Here is a 23131-nt window from a genome sequence, read left to right as displayed (position 1 = left end):
ACCACATTTTTTTCTCAAACGACATCCTATATACATGTATCTGCTATTTTTATTCACATGTGGTCTTCTTAGTGATCTCCTGCTGATGATACTAATGAAGACTTTTTCTCTCAATGATAGGTAACTGCATCTGAGAAGGGACCGATAAAGTGAAAAGAGAGAAAAGAAGAAAGTATACAAAAAAATTGAAATGATAATATTTTTGGAGACATAGTTTTGACGTAGTTCCTGTTCTCAACGTTTCCATTCCAATGTTAGGGAAACAATAACTTTACAGAGTATATATAATAATAATAATAATAATAATAATAATAATAATAATAACGCAGTCGCGTGATGGGTATAGAGGTTCCTGACACAAGGTGCAGGGCCTGCCGCGAGGCGCCCGAGACCCTAATGCACTTGCTATCAGCATGTCCAGCATATGCGGTCTCGGCCTATATCCATCGACATAACGCGGCCCTAAGAGTGCTATATTACCATCTACGGCACTCTTACGGTATTGACGAGACACCGGTGTTGCCCTACGCTCCGGGGGATATTGAATCCGTTGTGGGGAACGAGAAGTGCCGAATTTATTGGAACTATTCGTTCCCCACCCTCAGGCTCATACAAGCTAATAAGCCTGATGTAGTCCTTCTCGACCACCAGACCAAAACGATATTTGTCGTGGAGTTTTCAGCTCCTGGCGAGACGAATATCGTCAGAAAAGAGGAGGAAAAACGGATAAAATATCGAGATTTTCTCTTCGAACTCCGCAGACTCTATCCAGATCACTCTGTCAAGATGGTCGTTCTGATTGTTGGAGTCCTTGGTGGAACGATGTCTTCTCTACTCTCGAATCAAAAAATCATACCGGCTTGCCGCACTAAGGCAGAAATCTTAGCCGCACAGATGCAGAAGGCTGTCATTCTTGGCTCACTGCGTTTGCTCAGGGCACATGATTCTCGGACCCAATGATCACTTACCCCACGGTGTGGGGAGTGGTCATTGGTTGATTATGCTGGCGCGCCCTCCCGAATGTGTCGGGGCTTCGGGGGATAGGGCCTGACCAGCGCACACTACGGTGAAAAAAAAAAAAAAAAAAATAATAATATGTCTTTATTCACACTTAATTATAATACGATAATACAATACTTTATCCCATAATAGTGTGTAAGGGCGGAATTCAGTCGCCCCTATCCAAGGATACTGGTGACTGCTCTTCCATTCAACCCTTAAAACAAAACTAAAGAGAACGGGAAAAGAGAGAAAAAAAAATAAGAGAAGAGAAAACAAATCTAAATCTAGAGGTTCACAGGCTTTACAAGTGTAACTTGAAGTCACGAAAAAATATATATTATTTACAAATCAAAAATAATAGTAATATAAATGTTTTTAACTGCGTGAATGAGAATCAGATTAATGCTAGGGTGCTAACAGTAATTAGATCATGAAGGTTCCAAAGGAAGTGATAAAAACAAAACAAGAAAACAAAGGGAGAGGCTTGAAGGCAGAAAGTACATCAATTATTATTGATCAGACTTTTAACTCTTGCTTTCGTGGCACAACACTTATATTTGAAGTCTATCCTCAAATAACATGTTTCTCAGTGAGTACTTGAAAACAGATTTATTCATGGTTTTTAACGAGTCAGGAATGGCATTATAGATCTTTATTACATTATAAAGTAACGATCTTTGGTATAGTGAAGTATGGTGTATTGGAGGGGTAAGGCGGTATCGATATCTGGTATGAAATGCGTGAACGTCGTGTCTAAATAAAAGTTTGTTGTATAAGTAAATAGGTACTTTCGTTTGAATTACATTATGTATAAAACAACTTGTCTGTAGTAACCATCTTTGTTTCATAGTTAACCAATTCGATTCTTTAATTTTATGAGAAATTGAATTACGTTTCCTTATTCCATAAATGAACCGGGCACATGCAGTTTGAACAATCTGAATACGATTTTGATCGTGATTGGTTAAACTAGAGTAATACACCATATTTGCAAATTTAAAGTGGCTCAACACTAAGGTTTCACACAATATCTTTTTTGTTTTAACATCTAAAATTTTTGAAAAATTTGATACCAGTTTGAGGTTACAATATGCATTTTTGATGCATTTCGTTACATGTGCACTGAACCTCAACTCTGTGTCCAGAACTACACCTAAGTTTCTTGTTGAGCTCACGGCTTCAATGTCTTCTGTACCAATTTTGATGTTAATTTGATCAAGTTTATTCTTGTTTTTCCTGTTACCAAAAATTAATAACTTGGACTTGACAGGATTGATTAGCAGACACTGATCCTTTGATATGTTATTCAACCTATTAAGGTCTTCATTGAGAATAGAGCATGCCTCATTTACGTTTTCTGGATGAAATGTGTAATAAATTTGCGTGTCATCTGCATAGTAATGAGATTGACAATGAGATAGACATGCTGACAGATTTGCAGTATACATCATGAATAATAAAGGTCCCAAAATGGAACCTTGAGGGATACCGGTCGAGAGACTTAGAGGTATAGAACATTTATCCCCAGATTTAACTAGCTGAATACGATCTGTTGAGTAACTTCTGATCAACATTGTTGCACTATTGGTGAAGCCATTAAAGTGTAAGATTGCTAATAGTAGTTTATGATTGATGCGATCAAACGCCTTCGAATAATCCAGTAAGACAAGAGTAGCCGAGTTGTTATTGTCAAGAGCAGTAAATAAGTCATCTGTAACTTTAAGAAGTGCTGAAGTGCAACTGTGATTGGGTCGAAATCCGGATTGATTATCTGGTAGAAGATTATGGTATTCTAGATACTCTCTTATTTGTACGTTTAAGCTTTTTTTCAATATTTTTGAAAGTGTAGGCAATATACTGATAGGTCTCAAGTCCTTCAAATGTTTTGGCTTATTTATTTTCGGAAGGGGAAGTACGTGTGCGATTTTCCAACAATCTGGAAATATAGAATTTTCTATACAGTAGTTCCAGACAGATTTGCTACTGTGATCATTCCTAACAATATTGGAAAAAAATGATTTCTATTGCTGTTGTACCGATAAATTACAAAAATTTCTCATTTCTTTATAATACTGCCAATCTCGAGGATTTTTTTAAATTTTTAAATTCAGATAAAGCCTTCTCCTTTTGCTTAATAATTTGTTTCAAATTAGGAGTAAGCCAAGGTGCATATTTTTTTGTTATTCTAGAAATTATATCAAACAAAAAAAACCATCCCGGAATAAAACATTTCAAATATTGGGAAATAATACACAAATATGTCAGAATAAGATATTTGTGAAAAATAACAATATTCATCTTTTTTTATAATTGATCAATTCAGTATTCCAATAAGAAAGGAAATTTTAAAATAGTACATAATGCATCATTTCAAAATATACATGCTCATGGGATTTTGATTGAACTAATTGGATATAACGAGATAACTTATCTCTTGAGATCCTCATCAACACGTGTTTCGCTCTACAATAGGCACCTCTGAAAAAACCTGAAGAAGTGCCAAGTCACTTCCCGTGAAAGTATCTATAGAAGAGAGACAAATCTCCAAGCTTTCTTCGATGCTCCAGGCTATCATGTGATATTCGCGTCTCCAATCAGGTGGATGGCTCTTTTCTGGATGGAATCTAGCAACTTCAGGGTATGTTTGGGGCCAGAGTTCGATACTAGAGAACAATACTCCAAAGAAGGTCTGATCTGAGCTTCATAAAGCATCAAAAGTTGCTGAGGTGTGTCAGTTTTCTGATTCGGTACAGCGTTCGAAGCTTTTGAGAAGAAGCATTTGCAATTCCAGTGACATGATTGTGCCAAGTCATATTGGTGTCCATTTCAACCCCCAACAAACTTATCGAAGCAGAAAGCGGAATTGTCTGACTTGACATTATTATATCCGGTTCGTAGACATTTATCTTCTTGGAGAAAACCGATGCCTGGGTTTTTGTGGCATCGAATTGAACCTGGTTACTTTTACCTCAATTAGAAATCACTTTTAGGTCCTCATTAAGATATGCAACCTGAAACTTCCGGTGAAGATATGCCTCTCAAGCCGATGTCCTGAAATCCAAATGGAATGACGAGATGAATGTGCTGTCTTCATCAAAGCAATATATTGGATTCTTGTTTTTTCCGATAAGTCGTTTATATACAATGAAAAAGAGGATTACAGACAATATGGAGCTCTGGGAAACACCAGCGTTGATGGTGAAAGTTTCTTTCAGGAAGGTGAAGAGCCATACACAATAATGATCCGACAATCCATAGCATCGAAGTTTGGCCAGCAAACCTTCATGCCACACGGTCAAAGGATTTAGAAAAAACAAGCGCAACAACTCTTGATCATCCTTCATGTTGAAGGTCGCCTGTTGATCTTTGTTTCCGAAAGCGATATTGATGATCTGTCAAGATGTTGAAGCATTCCAAATATTTGAGGATATAGTAGTTTACGCCTTTCTCCATGATTTTTGATATCACTGGTAGTAAAGCGACTGGTCAAAAGTTATTTTGATTATTTTTATTGCCCTTTTTGGAAATAGGTTGAACGCGAGCAAACTTCCAACAAGAAGATCCAAGTCAAGCTGCTCAATTATTTGGAGCCCCTACCATTTCTGTCATGAGTACTTAATTGAAAAAGTTCAAAGAACATTTTTGAAATTCTTGTACTTCAAAATAACTGGAATTCATCCAGCTAGAGGTTCTGACCACTATAGTCTTCTCAATCACTTTCAATTAATTTCTTTAGAAAAAAGGAGAAGATGTGCTTCAATAACCTTTCTGCATGAACTACTGCACAGCCAAGTAGACTGCCATTTGCTCCTGTCAGAACTGAACTTTAGGGTGCCAAGACCTCAAGTCACGAACAAACATAATATCGCATTCTTCAATTAAAGATATGTGTAAAAACTACAACTCGATATGCAGCTTTTGCGATATTAATACTTGCTCGGCGAATCATATAAAAAAAGTTGCAATGGAAATCTTGAAGTGATATTAAAACTGTTTTTTCTTTTTTGTGTTGTGAGAGAGTCAGTTATTATAATCACTCTTACCAAGTAGCGCAATGAATAGTTATATTATCAGTTTTTTCTTTTGTTTTAGTTTTCTTTCTTTTGTTTTCTATTCGATGTTATATATCATTGTTATGTTATATTCATATAGCATGTCAAGAATGAACATGATTTGTTAATTTATTTTATCTATTATCAGTACTGATGTATTTAATTATGTCCTGTAATTGGATGTTACCAAGAGAAGGTGTTTAACCGTCATCAAAGTTTGGCAATTTTCGCAGGATGGTTGTCTTTGTCTTCTTAGTATACCGGGTGTCCCACATTTTATGTGACAGGCAATATCTGGTTTGTTGAAGGAGATACACAAAAATGTTTCATACAAAAGTTTTAGGAGTTCATGAGAGCTATATTTTGATATAATTTTTAAATATACAGGGTGTTTGGTGTAGGTGCTACAGACCAAAATTCCATTTTTTAAAATAGAACGCCCTGTATATCATTACATATTCAGATGCTACGTTAAATTCTGATATCATTTCATGTTTGGTTTTTGAAATTCGGTTACGGCGTTGTTGAGTTATTGCACTTTTCCTTAAATATAAAGTTTCAAAAAAACTTATTTACTCGTACACGAATCCAGTATATATCTTTTATTAAATTGAACTAGACTACTACTGAATACAAACCATTATTCTCACCTCTACGATACGATATCGATATCAGTTGAATATAATATTGAAATTCTTGAGAATGTGACTAACTTGAGGGTGAATTGATATGTTATTAATTTTTGGGGAATGTCAGAAAAACTGCCGTCAAGCACAACGTCTATACCAAGAACGTTTTCCAGACAGACCCATTCCGTCACGAATGACTTTTTCGAGAGTTGTAGAAAAATTGCGAACTGGGTCATTTCCTTCTACTATAAAGCATCGTCATCATACGAGATCTGTTAGAACTGAAGATTTAGAGATCAATGTGTTGGCTTATATTATTATTCATCCACATGTTTCTATCCGTACTCTTGCAGAAGAAGTCGGTGTGAGTAAATCTAATGTACAGAGAATTCTGAAAGAAAATAAATACCACCCATTCAAAATACAAGGTTTGAAACCCACGGACTTTGAACGACGACTTGAATTCATTGCTTGTATTCAGGTAATATTACATGAAAGTCCTAACATATTCAGTCAAATTTTGTGGAGCGATGAATCGCGATTCCACAATAATGGAGTTGTGAATCGACATAACAGTCACTATTGGTCTCAAGAAAATCCCCACTGGGTCCGCGAAAGTAATTTTCAAACTACTTGGGGTATTAATGTATGGTGTGGATTGTTCAATGACCGCATCATAGGACCTTACTTTTTCAATGAAAATCTCAATGGATTGCGATATTTACATTTTCTAGAAAATGATTTGATCCAGTTGATGGAAGATATTCCCATAGCAGAACGACAAGGAATTTGGTGGCAACAAGATGGTGCTACTCCTCACAATTCACAGGTTTTTACTGAATATCTGGATAGAACGTACCCAAATAGATGGATTGGTAATAAGGGTCCAATTCGGTGGCCGGCTCGTTCCCCAGATTTATCACCACTTGATTTTTTCCTATGGGTTATTTAAAAGATATTGTCTTCACTACTCCCCCTTTGAATGTGGATGATCTGAAAATGAAAATTCGACTAGCGTGCAGTGATATTACGCCTGATATTATAAGAGAGACTTGTACGAGAGAAGTGATTCGACGTTTCGAAGCCTGTATAATATCTAATGGGCATCACTTTGAACAATTTTTATGACTTATTTCTAGGTACCTACCATTCTTATGAAATGATTTATCAAGTTATATTATTTACATTGTTATTAATTAAAGATTTGTTTTCAAATACACCTCTTTCAATTTCGCAATTGTTTCATATTCAAAATGATTCCTGACTGAATTCCACAACTCAAAATTGAAACCATTACTTCGAACACCCAAAATTTTGACTAATTTTCATGTGATCTGATGCAGAGAGAATAATTGTATGAGATATTTAAAAAAATAATAGTCGTTCTCAAGACTTTACATTTTAAGCAATAATTCAACAACGCCGTAACCGAATTTCAAATAACATATCAATGCAATCACTTGGACTAAACGCGAAAGGCATACTGGAGTTTTCGCACAAAGAACACAGTTACTGTTTTGCAAAGAATCACTGAATCGAACTGACAAGTAGATACAATTCAACAACATTTGTTACTATGGCATCAACAAGCATAAGCTACTTGATGAAATTGTGCAATATAAAGCAATTCACCCTCAAGTTAGTCACATTCTCAAGAATTTCAATATTATATTCAACTGATATCGATATCGTATCGTAGAGGTGAGAATAATGGTTTGTATTCAGTAGTAGTCTAGTTCAATTTAATAAAAGATATAGACTGGATTCGTGTACGAGTAAATAAGTTTTTTTGAAACTTTATATTTAAGGAAAAGTGCAATAACTCAACAACACCGTAACCGAATTTCAAAAACCAAACATGAAATGATATCAGAATTTAACGTAGCATCTGAATATGTAATGATATACAGGGCGTTCTATTTTAAAAAAATGGAATTTTGGTCTGTAGCACCTACACCAAACACCCTGTATAATTAAAAATTATATCAAAATATAGCTATCATGAACTCCTAAAACTTTTGTATGAAACATTTTTGTGTATCTCCTTCAACAAACCAGATATTGCCTGTCACATAAAATGTGGGACACCCGGTATAAGAGGATATTAAGTTCGTATGTCCTATCCTAAGTCGTGTTATTATGACTTGTTCTCTTCTCGTTAGCCCTTGTGGAAGTCTCATGGCTGCAATATCAGGTTTGATATCTTTCAATTTTGAATCGTTGTTTGTCCATTCGTGTTGCCATGTGTTGAGTATTGAGTTTTTTATGAATTTTTTTGTGTCATTTGGACTCGCAGGTATATTCATATCGACATTATTCTCAGTTGCAGCTCTTGCTGCAGTGTCAGCTTTCTCATTACCGTCAATTCCTATATGACTAGGAACCCAAACAAATACGTTCGATTTTCCTTTGGACTGGACACAACTCATCAGTGTTAAGATTCTTTGAATCAGAGGATGTTTACTGAAAGAGTTTTCAATTGCTTGAATAGAACTCAGCGAGTTCTATTGATATAATAATGATATAATGATATTATTATTATTTTTATTATAAGAAGAAAAACCCCTCTCTTAAAAGACAGTTGAAAAGTCTGCAAAATACTGGTGCGAATTCATTTGCGCACTTTTCAAGTACGATGACGAGCACTTGATGATAATAATAATAATCGACTTTATTCAGTATTTAATATTAGATAGTAGGCGAAGTGTAGCTATTAGCTGCTCTTACACTCAACGTAATATGCATTATAAGAAAAAAAAAATTAAAAATAACTGGACCAAATAAAAATAGATTGTGTGATGAAACAAATTGTTAGGAGTATACAACAAGATCATAGTTTAATGTATACATTTATTTCTTCTGGTCACATATTGAATTTTGCTTTCAGTTTCTTTCTGAATGTCGATTTCAAAAATTGCATGAGATCTTTAGTAATCGTAGTATGAAAAAATACACCAAGGAAGGAAAATGATTTTCTGAGCATGGCTAACGTATGACGAGGGATGTGTAAGTTTTCATTATTTCCAAGGTTGAAAGGATGGAGTGCTAACCTCTTTGTCAATTTATTGAATAGAGAAATATGTATTTTAGATTTCAGTACTGAATAGGTGATATTGCAGTAGTTATATTCCCTGAGAACGGACATTGATACCCAACCAAGGTTGACACGAGCTTGGGAAATATGTTGAAATTTACGTATTCCCAAAATGAAGCGAACACAAGAATTTTGCACACGTTGTATCTTGTATTGATTTGCGGAATCCAAGAAGGGACCATAGACAGGGTCTCCATAGTGGATTTTCGAAAGGATAAGCGATTGTGAAAGTAGCTTTTTTGTGCAAAAGGACAAGCTCTGTCTATATGGATAAAGAACTTTGAGTGGCATAGGATTTGATCATAAGCTGTTTTACATGTGCGTTGAATTTTGAATCTTGATCGAAAGTGATTCTCGAGTTTTTTGCAGAGTCAACCGATTTGAGTATTTGATCACCTATCTTGAGTTCCATATGATCTTTAGCATATTGTCTTTGGTTTATGTTGCCGAAGAACATGATATGGCATTTGCTAGGATTCAGCTTCAAATTGTGTTTTCTCGACAGAGTTTTTATGACTTCAAGGTCATCATTTATTTGATTTTGGGATACTGATATGTTGTTAGGTTCGATACTATGATATAACTGGGTGTCATCCGCAAATGCTTGTAGCTGACAATGCTTAATTTGAGAAAAAATATCTGCAGTGTATGACAAAAATAGAATAGGACCAAGAATTGAGCCTTGAGGGAGCCTTTCCAGGAAGGTGGACAGGTGGCTGGGAGACATCTCCTTTATATCGGCAGGTGTAGGCCAAGACTCGCCGAACACACACTCTCTTATTGACGATAACTCCGGGCACTCGCACAGGACATGCCTGACAGTCTCATCTTCCTGTTCACATATCCTGCATAGAGGTGTGTCCACTAGCCCCATATCATGTAGGTGTTTCCTTAGCTGACAGTGGCCAGTCAGAAATTCTGCTGTAAGGCGTAGATTTTTCCTGGTCATCACCAGATATTTCTTCGGCGCCAGCTTCCCAGGGTCGCCCAAGATGATCCTGGCAAGATTATATCCTTTGATTTCATCCCATCTCTTTAAAGATTGAGCATGGGTGTAACATTTGACTAGTTCCGCAATTGTCGAAGTCATCAGGCCGTGGGTGCCATTGTGTCCTAAAATTCTTAGTCCAGCCGCTACCTTGGCTGAAGAGTCGGCAATGCGATTACCTTTACTCCTGTCGTGCCCTTTAACCCACCTCAGGATAATGTTATTATCTACCGAGGCTTTGGCTAAATCTTGGTGGCACTCTAGTGCTAGCCCTGAAGTAACACGCTGTCTGTTCAAGGCTAATAGTGCTTGTCTGCTATCAGTGCAGATTGTTATGTTTTTGCCAGAAATTCTTTTCTTGGTTATTTCTTTTGTGGCGATTGAGATACCAGCCAGTTCTGTTTGAGCCACGCTTGTATTTCTTCCCATTCCTCACTTAATCCTTAGGCTTAGTGATCTGGAGTACACTCCACATCCTGAGCCTTCTTTGGTTTTTGAGCCATCTGTATAAATCCGTATTGCATTTGTAGCATCTGACTCTGTGTTCTGCTTAATTTGTATTTTGTAGGGTTTATTGAACATAAACCTGGGTTCAATTGCATCACTTGTTGCCTGCAGCAGAGGTTGCGCAGTAAGCGCTTCCCGCCATAGGCCCAGTCTCAATTGACCCATTCCTACTTCAAGGTTTACACCAGCCGTGCGCAATCGTACCATGGCCATTAATCACGGGTCAGACCCGTGATTAATTCCATTGCCGCAGTTGGTGTTGTTCTCATGGCTCCTGTGATGTTTAAACAAGCCAGTCGCTGTATTTGATATAATTTTTGGATGGCCGTTGCTTGTAGAACTTTCGGTCCCCATGCAATGGCTCCATACGTTAACATAACATTATTGCAGTGTAGATCCAGGCGACTACACGGTCTGAAAGACCCCATGCGCGTCCCACTGTCCTCCGACATTGCTCATAAGCCACGTATGCTCTTTTTGCTATACTCTGTAGATGAGAGTTCCATGTTAGCTTCTTGTCGAGAATAGTACCAAGGTATTTCATCTCTTCAGAGAAGTTTAGTTTGCTTTTGAAGACTTCGGGAGGTTTTAAGCCCGTTAAACTTCTTTTCCTGGTGAAAAGGGACCATCTCAGTCTCCTTGGGATTGATCGACAGTGAGTGTTCTTTACACCATGTTTCTATTAATTTGAGACCATCCTGCGCTCTATCGCACAGTGTGTTTACAAATTTGCCGGTCTGCAAAATAACTATGTCATCTGCGTATGCAATTGTGTAGAATCCATTTTTGTTAAGGTGATTAATTAGGGTATCCAGAACTATGTTCCAGAGAAGAGGTGATAAGACCCCTCCCTGTGGACATCCCCTCATGACCACTCCTTTTACTGTGATGTCTTCTACATTAATACTCATTGCTCTGCTAGAGAGCATCTGGAGTATCCATTCCCCTACTACCAGGGGTACATTCCTGGAGTGTAGTTGCTGGGTAATTGTTGAAAAGGTTGTTTTATCAAACGCCCCTCGATATCTATGAATATACCTAGGGTGGATTCTTTGTTGTCCAATGATCTCTCGATTCTGCCAACCACATGGTGAAGGGCCGAATCAGTAGACCTTCCCGGGGTATATGCATGCTGATTTGGATGAAGTGGGTTGTTAACAAGTACTTCATCTCTTATATACCGCTCACATAGCGTCTCCATGGTTTTTAAGAAAAACGATGTGAGACTAATTGGTCGGAATGCTTTTGGTAGGGTGTAGTCCATCCTACCTGGTTTGGGTATGAATACTACTCCTACTTCTCTCCACTTACTGGGAATATACCTCAGAGCTAGAGAGGCTCTGAATATTCCAACCAGGTGTGGCAAAAGAGTGTCCAGTCCCCACTGAAGTAGGGCTGGTCTTATATCGTCAGGCCCTGGTGACTTGAAGGCGGAAACGCCCGATATAGCCCATCTCATTTTGTTCTCATCAATTACTGTACTAGCATATTGCCAGGGTGTTATTGTGAGGGTGTTATTGGTACATCCGTCCAGTTCGCCGTTCCAGGAAAGACAGAACCTGGGAAGTGAGTTTCCATAAGAATCTCAGCACTCTCCTGGAGGTTGGCGACTTTGTTGCCATTTTCTCTCGTCAGGATGCCGATAATCTTATGGTGGTCATTTGAGAGTGCCTTCTGAAGCCTAGAAGCTAGTGGAAAGTCTTCGACTGCCTCACAATAGGCTCTCCAGGCTTCTCTTTGCTTTCGTCTGCAGACTTTTTTGAACTCTCTGAGGTTGGCTGATATATAACCCAGTCCTCTTCGAGTCTTGTACGTTTTGCCTTGTTAAAGGTCGTTCTCGCTGTCTTCCTGAGGTGTTCCAATTCAGGGCACCACCATGTGTTGATTGTGCCATGCGTTTGAACCAACCTCATCGGACAGGATTCCTTATAGGCAGTGTCTATTTTGTTGTGGATAGATACTGTGTACCTTTCCAGTTCTTCATTGTTGCCAGGAGTCAGGACCTCTGTTTCCCGCAGAGCTCCTCTTAGGAGTCGATTGTAGAGAGCTACATCTGTCCTCTTCGGGTCACGGGATTTTACAGTAGTCCTGAGATCCTGGCTTACCGTATAGGTCAGACAGCGGTGGTCTGACATAGAGATGTGGTCCGAGACTTGCCAGTCTTGGATTTTGTTTGATATTTCGGCTGTCGTGAGCGTGATATCTATTATATTATTAAATGTTGGCTCCGTGCCTCTGTTCAAGATTGTTAGATCTTTCTGTATTATATATTCATATAGTGACTTACCTCGGGCGTTGATATCCTTGCTGCCCCAGCTCACGTGGTGAGAGTTTGAGTCGCAACCCAATATGAGCCCCACTCTCTGGTTGAGGCAGTGGTCCACTAGTACCTCCATTTCTCTGGTCGGTGGTAGGGTGGCTGCACCTGAAGGGAGGTACACCGATGCGATTATCAACGCCATATATTTGCCTTTCCCAACTGGACATTCAACTTTGACCGCAGTGAGATCTGAGGTGCTGAATTGTGCCATCGGAAACGCTCTGAGGTGTCTCAAGGCGGCCTCCACGAAGGTTTTGGAAGGTGCAGCGACATTTCTGTCGCAGCGCAGCTTCTTCAACCTTCTTGGGGTTCCCTCCGTGCCCTTGTTGTTGAGGATGGAGTGGGAGAGGGGGAGGGTGCACTCATAGTTGCTGCCACTCCTGCCTCTTTCGCTCTCTTTCTCCTCTTGGCTTCCGCGCCGCTGATACGTTTACGCCTTGGCCTTTGCGTTACATCGCGAGGTGGTCTGCTATGTCCAGCCTTTTTCTGAGCGGTAGCTTGGGATGAGCATTTCTGTTCATCCCCAGCTCCCGCCCTAAATTGAGGTGAGCATTGCTGTCCAGCCTCGGGATTGGTTGGTTTTTTATTTTTCTTTTCTTTAGTGTCCATGTAGCAAGTGAAGGGTTGGTCACCTCTGGCAGAGCCCCGCATTACCAGAGGAAGGCTAGTTACAATGAGGTTTCGCCCGGTTCCTCAAGGGGATCGTTCGTAACCGCATATAACCCTGCGGCCATTCAGCTGTTGACACGATTCCTCACACCTTAGCTTGGGTAGGCTGGTCCGCGGTGGCATGTTTTGCAGGGCTTTTGGGGGCTTTAGTTCCCCTCACCCTACTTATTTCTGCCACTGACCAGGAGTCCGTCAACCCCGTCCGTTAGGCCACATTGGCTTCCCGGACAGGACCTCCAGTCCCCTGGACGTTCCCCTATCCGCCGCCTGGGGACGCGCCCGATAGGTAGCCCAACCTACGGGGAATAGAGCTCTTTTCGAAACCATGCCTGGTAGTCTGGATAGCTCTTTCAAGAATTTTGGAAACGGCTGATAAAATACATTTTGGATGTAAATCTGAGAGAGTAAGTGGATTTTTCAATTTAGGTAGCGGTTTAACAATGGCTTCTTTCCATACTTTGGGAAAATAAGCTTTTTGCAGGAAGTAATTGATAATATGAGTTGGGTAACAATCAATAAAGGGGCTGCAGTACTTAAGCATACATAAAGTAATACAGTCGGCTCCACACGCATTGGATTTTAGACTATTGAGAATGTCGTTCACTTCAGAAATGGTGAGAAATTCAAAATTGAACTTGCTTTCGATATTACTGAACCCATTATTATCATAGTAATGAAGTAGGTCGCCGTCGGGCTCTTTATCAACAAAGACAGAGCAGAAGTAATCGTTGATTCCGTCTGGATTCTGGAGGTGACTAGGGATAGCGACTGGTGTTTTATTCAAAACGTGACGGTTGATTCCTTTCCAAAGATACTTGAAATTATTTGTACTGAGGACTCGAGCATGGTATGCCTTTTTCTCGCGGCGAATTGCGGCTAACGTGAAATTCCTGGGCTCTTTATAACGCTCCCAATCAGATAAGTAGGTGGTTCTTTTGTATTAAGCGAACGCATCATGACGTTCTTTGTCATGATTCTTATAGGATATGTGTGCCATGGTGATTTAGGTTTGCTTACTCGTATTGTTCTGACTGGGGCATGGTTATCAAATATAGCGAACAGAACGTTATTGAAAAAATTAATTTTTTTATCGAGATCATTGATATGGAAAATATCGTTGAGTGGTGTGTTATTCAAGTCCTCAAGGAATCTGTTGAGGTGGAAATTCTTGAAATCCCTAAAAGTAATAAGTTTGGGGTCACGCTGACCCAAACAAGTTTGTTGTTTGATATATTATTAGCATCAACTCCGAAGGTGCTCATGAGACTGGGGTTAGATAGGAAAATGGGGTCTAACAATGAGAGCGATGTATCACATACCCTAGTGTGTTCATTGATTATTTGTTTAAAGTCATAGGCATCAAAACATTTGCTGAGGATATTTTCGGGTTTGAGTAGGTCAATGTTCATATCGCCCAGACAGATAATACAGTGGGTATAATTTGCGAAAGGGATTCATCAACATCACTTATGAATTGATTAACGTTTCCAGATGGTGGTCTGTATATATCACCTATGGCTTTTACGATTGTTTACTTTGATCTGTATCCAGAGTTGTTCAATATTCTTTTCAGAAGTGAAAGGAAAATTATATCTAGAACATGAAATATTCTTATTGACAAAAAGTGCAACACCTCCACCGCGAGATCTTGTTCTGTCAGATCTGAAAAGAGTATAGTCTGATATAGGTTGTTAGTAAGCCATGTTTCAGTTATCGCCACAATGTCATAAGACTGAACAGCATTTTTAAATTCCTGAAGAGATGATATCGGAGATCTCACATTCAAATGGCATAAGTTTACAAAACACATTCATACATAAAAAGTATAAAATTAATATTAAAACAGATCTAATTCAGTGTTTCTTTCAAATAGACGTAAAAACGAGCAAGGTTGTCTTAGTAGCAAAAAAAAGAATATAGATAAATTATTTTCGTTGATTCAAGTGTAAACTGGTAGATAGTAGTTAGGTACAATTAATATTAAGTGATTTTAGAAGTGATTAAATTTGTATTGCTGATTGAATTCGGAATATTACGTAGATGGACTGACAGCTACTTCTGACCTCAGGAAAGTTTACCAAGATCCTCTTCATGCTTCAACTGATGTTTATCACCTTCAATTTTGGCGAAGATGTTTCCCCCTTGTGACCAAATATTATCTTTCCCAAATTTTCCTTTGGCTTAGATCAACAGATTGTATCTTAGTTTTGTTAAATATTCTATAAGAACCATTTTAGAACCTTTGAGCTGCTTTTCATTCATAAACGCTTTATTGCGAAGGGAATCGATTGTAAACTTTATCATAACACCTCTGGGTTTGCTGGAACCAGGTACAAATGCTCCAAGGCGATGGCAACTCATATGAGAAGACATTTCAACTCGTGTAATTATATTTCTTTCTTCAAAAAGTTTAGACACAATATCATTGAGGTTTTTCCCCCTTTTCTCTTTGAGCCCGAATAATTTCAAATGGCACATTTTGGATTTTTGCTCTAAGAAATCTATTCTGGATTCCAGGGCACAGTTGAGTTTTTTTTATAGAATTTAATTCATTTGATAATAGTGTGATTTTATTATTGAGACCTTCAATTTTATCGGCGAGTTTACTGTACACCATTTCGGCCAACTTGTCGGCAAAATTTTCCATAAAATTACCATCCATAAAAGCATCTTGAAATACCTTTTTTGATAGGGATTCAATATCTTCTTTATGTTTCCTTGAAAAACTCATTTCCAAATCAGGTGAACACTACACCAAACTGACAGAGCACACGAAAATACGTCTAGCTTGCTTGGAGGCACATCACAGAATCTTCATCAGGTACAGACGCCTTGTTAATATAGAGCTGTTTCAAAACTCGCCTTACTAGACGCTGTCGAAAAGTAAGCTAGTGATTTGCTTTTTCTATGTCGGTTATTGCAATTGATACATCCGCTTGTGTTAGTGTTGGAATTACGGATTTTGTAAAGTTCTGATTAAGAGCTTTAGCTAGCGATCAGAAGGATCTAGATGGCAAGCACTTCATCCTTTATTCTCTGATTGTGAAGTTATTTGCTTTCATTTATCTTAAGTTTGCAGGCGTTGTGAGCATTAACAAACCTAGTTCAGTTTTCGGCGCTCGGATTTTTGCGCGACTGCCGATAGGCGAGATTTTTGGAGGCGACAGCTTGCTCATAATTTTTGTTGAACCAAGGTTTGCCGTTAGAAGGTCGTTTCATTGAAAAATGAATATATGCATCAATGGATGATAGAATAACTTCCGCGACTTCAGAAGCTCAAGTTGATGGATCTTTAGAGCTGAAGCAAACATCTAGCCAGGGGAAATTTCGGAAAGACTAGATAGGGGTTTTGATGAACGTGGGACATTGTATAGAATATTTACTTAATTACTAAAGGAAAGCAGTACGAATATACATTCACTTGAAGACAACATGAAATAACATTCAAACAATTCTAAAAACGTTCCCATAATTATTCATTAATTGAACTGAAGGCACATTCACTCTTAAGATAAAATACGTTGCAAAAAAAAGGAACTCATCTTAAAAGTATTCGCAGTGCAGATAACATCAGACGGATATTTTCTATCATTTCGTTAGGCAGATTATTATTCACAAAAAAATATGGGCAACTAACGAGATTACATTCCGATGAGGATCAGTTTCTCCACCATTTGTCAACAATCATCTGTTCAATTCGTCAAGTAAAATGTTACAATCCGCTATGAGGACCGTAGAAAAATACTCCTAAAGGCCGCAATAGTATAAAAACAGTCGAAATTATTTTGTTTTCAATAATTATCAATCACCATTTGCAATCAAATAACTTTTCCCAGGAACGACGGAACCTATGTGGAACCAAACGTTCGTTTACTCCGGACTCAGAAGAGCTGATCTTCGAATTAGAGCTTTAGAAATAACTGTTTGGGACTACGTCCGATACGGTGCAAACGACTTCCTTGGTGAAGCAATAGTTGAATTGTGGCCGTTGGACGAACAGCCAACCTGGAGGACGTTGGGCCCTCACGAGGAAATTGCGCTGACTCCTAGTGAACATCTCTCTCCACCAAGTACTGGTTCCAGGTGAGCTTCTCAAAAATAATAATTCTTGAAACAAAATTTCATGCGTCACTTTTTGATACGTGTAGATTTTCTGATAGCGATACGCCTTCGGAATGTGAGATTGATGGGGGACGAGATAGACGAAACGCAGACGGAGCTAGTGTGAGCAGTATAGGTAGCTCGGCGAGTCCTCCCAGAGAAAACGATCGGCGATCTAGACGGGACCAAGACACAATGCAGACCTATCAGGCGTATAACAATAATAACAATAGGAAGGTTAGTATGTAGAACATAAGAGGTGAGAGAAAGCAAATATGTAACTGAAATGAATATAAATTGATGGATGTAGCTGTTACTACGTGGTAGGAAATCATAATGAAGAAAAGAGAATTGGAACTTTCTATGTTTTTTACCACTTTTATTTGTAACTAACGTTACTGCAGTTTTGTCCTATGAGGACATTTTCAAAGTTATACATTAAACTAACAATGATTGATTACATTAGCCCTTATATAAGACCACTGTAGGTGATAATTGAGCTACTTAGCTTGATTGAGTACCTGAATTTTGTTTACTAGTGACAATGTGGATATGCTGATTTGAAAACCGGTGAGTAAACTAAATCGATTTGATCACTTAACAGCTTGCCCCGCAATGTTTATGCTTGTGAATTTCTAAGGATTCCAAATAATTGAGTTTGTAACCCTTCCGTACATAGTGCAAAATTTCCGTATCGTTCAGATTCGGGATCTTGTGGTTTCATGCTAAGGAATGGTTTGAAAACGTCTAATCATTTTTTACTAGTCTGAAGAACTTTTCATGTTTCGCATACCGTTTTTGGAAATTTCGACCACATTGTCCCACATAAACACTATTACGCTCGGGACACTTAAGCTTAATAACTCCAGATTTCCCCAACTTGTTCCACTTCATCGTTGGTATTGAAAAGGAAATCAGATAACCTGGCATGTGGTATGAATGCGACTTTCACATTGTTTTTTCTGAAGAAACCTGCAATTATCCTTATTTTTTTACTCTCTATGTTAGAATAACCCGTTTCTTGATTTCTGATTGTTTGATCTGGGGGTATATTAATTTGTAAGTAAATTTACAGCTTTTTTTTCTAACAAACTTTTGGATTGTATTTGCGTTGAAACCATTATTATGGCCAATCTGTATGATAACATCAATTTAGCTAATAGTCTAGTTCACATGTACTTTTTTTTGAAACATTTTTCAGCCCTGTCCAAAAATTACGATCAAGGTGTCATTCGATTCGTATTTTTGCCTAGAAAGTTTAAGGAAAGGTCCGAAAACGCGCCGATAAAAATTACAAAAGTTATAAACAATCAAGTGAAAAAAAAATTGGGCTTTAGTTTTTTCTTAATATCTCGGAAAATTTTCAAAATTTTGAAAATTTGAAAAATGATTTGAAAAGATCAATCAATTTGCGTAGAAAAAGTCCCGACTCCCGAAACTGTATCTCGATTATTTATAATTTTTACAGAGCCCTGAAAATAGAGCCAAAAGTGTTGGAGATTAACAACAAAAATGAATTTGAGCCACATTATATTTATATGTTTTTGATTCGATGTTTCTATGGTTGTGTGTTGTTATATATTGTCAAGTTCAGTTGTTATATTTTACCAGAAATAAAAAATTATAAAAAGTCTCCATAAAGTTCTCATCATAAATATAAAGTATCTTCAAACAGGTTATGGGCCCAGGCACGTTTCAATAAAACTGGCATATATAAGTAAAACTGTTGTTGATATGGATGTGACAAAATTCAACATAGTCAGGCTGAATAGCAATAATTACCAAATATGGAAATACAAAGTTGAAATGCTTCTACTGAAAGAAGAACTATGGAGAATAGTCAATCAAAACCCACCTGAACAAAAGAACAGTGATTGGGATGCAAAAGATGGTAAAGCGAGAGCTACAATTGGTTTACTAATCGAAGATTCACAAGTGATACATGTTAAGAATTGTAAAACAGCCAAAGAAGCTTGGGAGAATTTAAGGAAACAATATGAAAAACCAACTCTCACCAATAAAGTTTTTCTGCTGAAGCGGTTATGTAAAACAACATTACCTGAAAATGGTGACATGGAAAAGCACATATCTAATATGATGAGCATTATCGATCAGTTAGTCACATTGGGAGAAAATCTAGCAGAGAATCTACAAGTAGCACTACTTTTATGCAGTCTCCCAGAAAGCTATGAAAATCTGGTAACAGCATTAGAAGGAAGGGCAGAGTGTGATCTGACTCTAGAAATGGTAAAAGGCAAATTAGTACAGGAGTATCATAAGCGGAAGGAGAATTCCACGTCAACTAGTGAAATGGCTCTAAAAGTTTACAAGAAAGGGTCTGTTAAAAAGGCATTCGAGCACTGCAACTCGAAAAATGTGATATGTCATTTCTGTAAGAAAATAGGACATATGAAGAAAGATTGTTTTTATTATAAGAAATCGAAAAGACAATCAAATACAGCCAATGTAGTTTCTACAGATAATGAAGAAACTGAAGAAAACACTCATGTTTGTTTTAACGTTAGTGATAAAGCTCAAGCTCATGAATGGTATATAGACTCCGGAGCAAGTAGTCATATGACAAACAATAAGGATTTTTTCAAGCAATTCAAGGATTCGCTGAGTGAAGTTGAATTAGCCGACTGTAGAAAAGTTCGTTCTTATGGTGTAGGAACTGGACAGTTAACTTGTATTCTGGATGACAATAAGAAAACAGAAATCACAGTGAAGGACACTCTTTATGTACCCGAGCTCGGTACAAGTTTACTTTCGGTCAAGAAATTAACACTTCTTGGATTCAAAGTCGAATTTGATAAGCAGCATTGTTTCATCAAATCAAATAATACAGTTGTTGCTCAAGGAACGCTGGTTGGTAATTTATATAAACTAAATCAGTACAATTCAGCAATGACTGTATGGGAAGGCTGTAATGACGGCTGCATTCATTTATGGCACGAAAGGTTTGGCCACCGTGATTCTACCATTATACGAGAAATTACAAATAAAAACATGGTGAATGGAATGAAAATCAAAAATTGTGGACATTTATTGACATGTGAAACTTGCATTGAAGGTAAACTGTCAAAAAAATCATTCCCAAAGAAATCTTTGACAAAATCTACCAAAGTATTGGATTTGGTGCATACTGATGTTTGTGGTCCCATGCGTACTATAACTCCTGGAGGAAAGAAGTATATACTCACCTTCATAGACGATTATAGTAGATATTCCATTATTTATCCTCTCAGTCAGAAATCCGAAGTATCAGAGAAACTTCAAGATTACGTCAGAATGGTCGGAAATAAATTCGACAGAAAACCAAAAATCATCAGATCTGAAACAGGAGGCGAGTATATGAACACAGAAGTTAGGAATTTCCTGAAAAATGAAGGCATAGAAATGCAACTCACGGCGCCATATTCAAGTCAGCAGAATGGTGTAGCTGAACGGAAAAATAGATATTTAACAGAGATGGTCAGGTGCATGTTAATTGATGCTGATCTACCAAATACTTATTGGGGCGAAGCAACCATGACAGCAAATTTACTTGAAAATTTGGTTCTGACAAGGTCAACCAATAGGATCCCCTTTGAAGTATGGCACGGGAAGAAACCAAATGTAAATCACATCAAAACCTTTGGCAGTATTGTTTATGTACATATTCCTAAAGAAAAACGCCATAAATTAAGTGAAAAGGCAAAGAAATTCGTATTAGTTGGTTACGAAGCTGGTTCCAAAGCATATAGACTTCTTGACAGAACCACTGGAAAAATCACCATTAGCAGAGATGTACATATTTTGGAAGAAGCTCATAGCGGATTTCATCAAATGAACGAGTTTCAAAACACTAAAAATAGAAGTGATTGTGAATGTCAAAATGACAACAGTGAAGTTGAAATATCATTTTGTCAAAAATCTACAACTTCTGATGGAAATATTCATGTAAACGCCGAATTTCCAACAGAAAATATTGAAGAATACTCTGCAGAAATTACTGATGAAGAGACTGGTATCCAGAAAGTTGAGGAAACTGTAACCTCGAAAGAAAGTAATGTGGAAATCCAAGATGAAGTTCACGGTTTGAGAAGATCACAAAGAATAAATAAAGGTGTTCCAGCCAAGAAATATTCCATCCATTTCTTCTTACTTGTATTACAAGATAATTTTCAATGTTTCCCAAACTTGTCATTTTGAAAGTTTTTTGTATCAATTTGGCTGTTTTCTCGATAATGGTGATGTTTTCACAAGCTATTAGAATATCATCCACATATATCAGTATGTAAATGAAATTATCTTCCTCTTTTTTAGTATAGAGACATTGATCATAATCACCCCTTCTAAAACCGATATCAATGAACTTTGTTTATTGTTGAATTCCATATTCGAGCTGATTGTTTTAATCCATATATAGTTTTATTCAATTTGCAGACCAAATGTTTTTGTTCTTCTTCAATATAGCCTTGGGGTTGTTTCAGGTATGTCTCTATACTAAAAAAGAGGAAGATAATTTCATATACATACTGATATATGTGGATGATATTCTAATAGCTTGTGAAAACATCACCATTATCGAGAAAACAGCCAAATTGATACAAAAAACTTTCAAAATGACAAGTTTGGGAAACATTGAAAATTATCTTGGAATACAAGTAAGAAGAAATAGTGATGGAATTTATTATATTCATCAACAGAAATACATTTCAAAACTATTAAAAAATTTCAATATGGAATCTGCCAAACCAGCTAGCATTCCTTTGGATACAGGATACTACAAAAATAGATTTTCCACTGATGAAAAATTTCATAATGAAGATGTTTATAGAAGCGCAATAGGAGCACTATTGTATCTTTCTGTGAATACGAGGCCAGATATTGTATGTATCGCTACGTCAATTCTTGGAAGAAATGTTAGTAATCCTCATAAATACGACTGGACAGAAGTAAAACGGATCATGAAATATCTTAAAGGAACTTTGAATATAGAAATCCAGTTGGGAAATCTTTCAGAAGGAAATAATATTTTATACGGTTTTTGCGACGCTGACTGGGCTGGAGATAAAACTGACAGAAAGTCAAATAGTGGATATTTACATGGGAGCGATGTTCGATTGGCGATGTAAAAAGCAAACTTGTGTGGCACTTTCATCTACCGAGGCAGAATTCATCTCCCTGTCAGAAGCTTGTCAACAGACCATTTATTTGACAGGACTTTTTCAAGATTTTCAAATCGAGATCTCAGAGACGATTATTTTCGAAGACAATCAATCATGTCTTAAAATAATTGACAGTGGCAAAATGAGTGACAGGACAAAACATATAGAAACGAAATACAATTTTATCAAAGATCTGAAGCAGAAAAACAAAAATAATTTTCAGTATTGTCCGACCAGTTCGATGTTGGCTGATTTTCTGACAAAACCACTTGGGCCTGAAAAGTTGTCAACATTAAGAAGTTTGATTGGATTGAAGACAGAAAATTCATTATTGTTGAGAAAGGGTGTTGGAGATTAACAACAAAAATGAATTTGAGCCACATTATATTTATATGTTTTTGATTCGATGTTTCTATGGTTGTGTGTTGTTATATATTGTCAAGTTCAGTTGTTATATTTTACCAGAAATAAAAAATTATAAAAAGTCTCCATAAAGTTCTCATCATAAATATAAAGTATCTTCAAACAAAAAGCGGGTAGTCTGGCTTCCGTGCGCCTTTCGTCACTCTGACATAAAAACAAAAAAAATTATTCAAACATATTAAATATGAATATT

At 37.4% G+C, this 23131-nt stretch overlaps 1 protein-coding gene across 1 annotated transcript in view; it reads left to right on the top strand.

Moving 5' to 3' along the window:
• Nucleotides 1-23131, top strand: part of Rim (Rab3 interacting molecule) — a 355610-nt gene that overhangs the window by 172059 nt on the left and 160420 nt on the right. Inside the window, exons 9-10 of the mRNA XM_074185890.1 lie at nucleotides 17098-17344; nucleotides 17410-17599. Coding sequence (XP_074041991.1) covers nucleotides 17098-17344; nucleotides 17410-17599 — 437 coding nt within the window. The remainder of the gene's footprint in view (nucleotides 1-17097; nucleotides 17345-17409; nucleotides 17600-23131) is intronic.

Source organism: Leptinotarsa decemlineata, unplaced genomic scaffold (genome assembly GCF_025532065.1).
Source record: "Leptinotarsa decemlineata unplaced genomic scaffold, Ldec_3_MD MMD2_tig00078363_RagTag_RagTag, whole genome shotgun sequence".
NCBI lineage: Eukaryota > Metazoa > Arthropoda > Insecta > Coleoptera > Chrysomelidae > Leptinotarsa > Leptinotarsa decemlineata.
The sequence above is the reverse complement of the archived record's forward strand: the minus strand, read 5'-3'. Positions and strand labels throughout refer to the sequence as shown.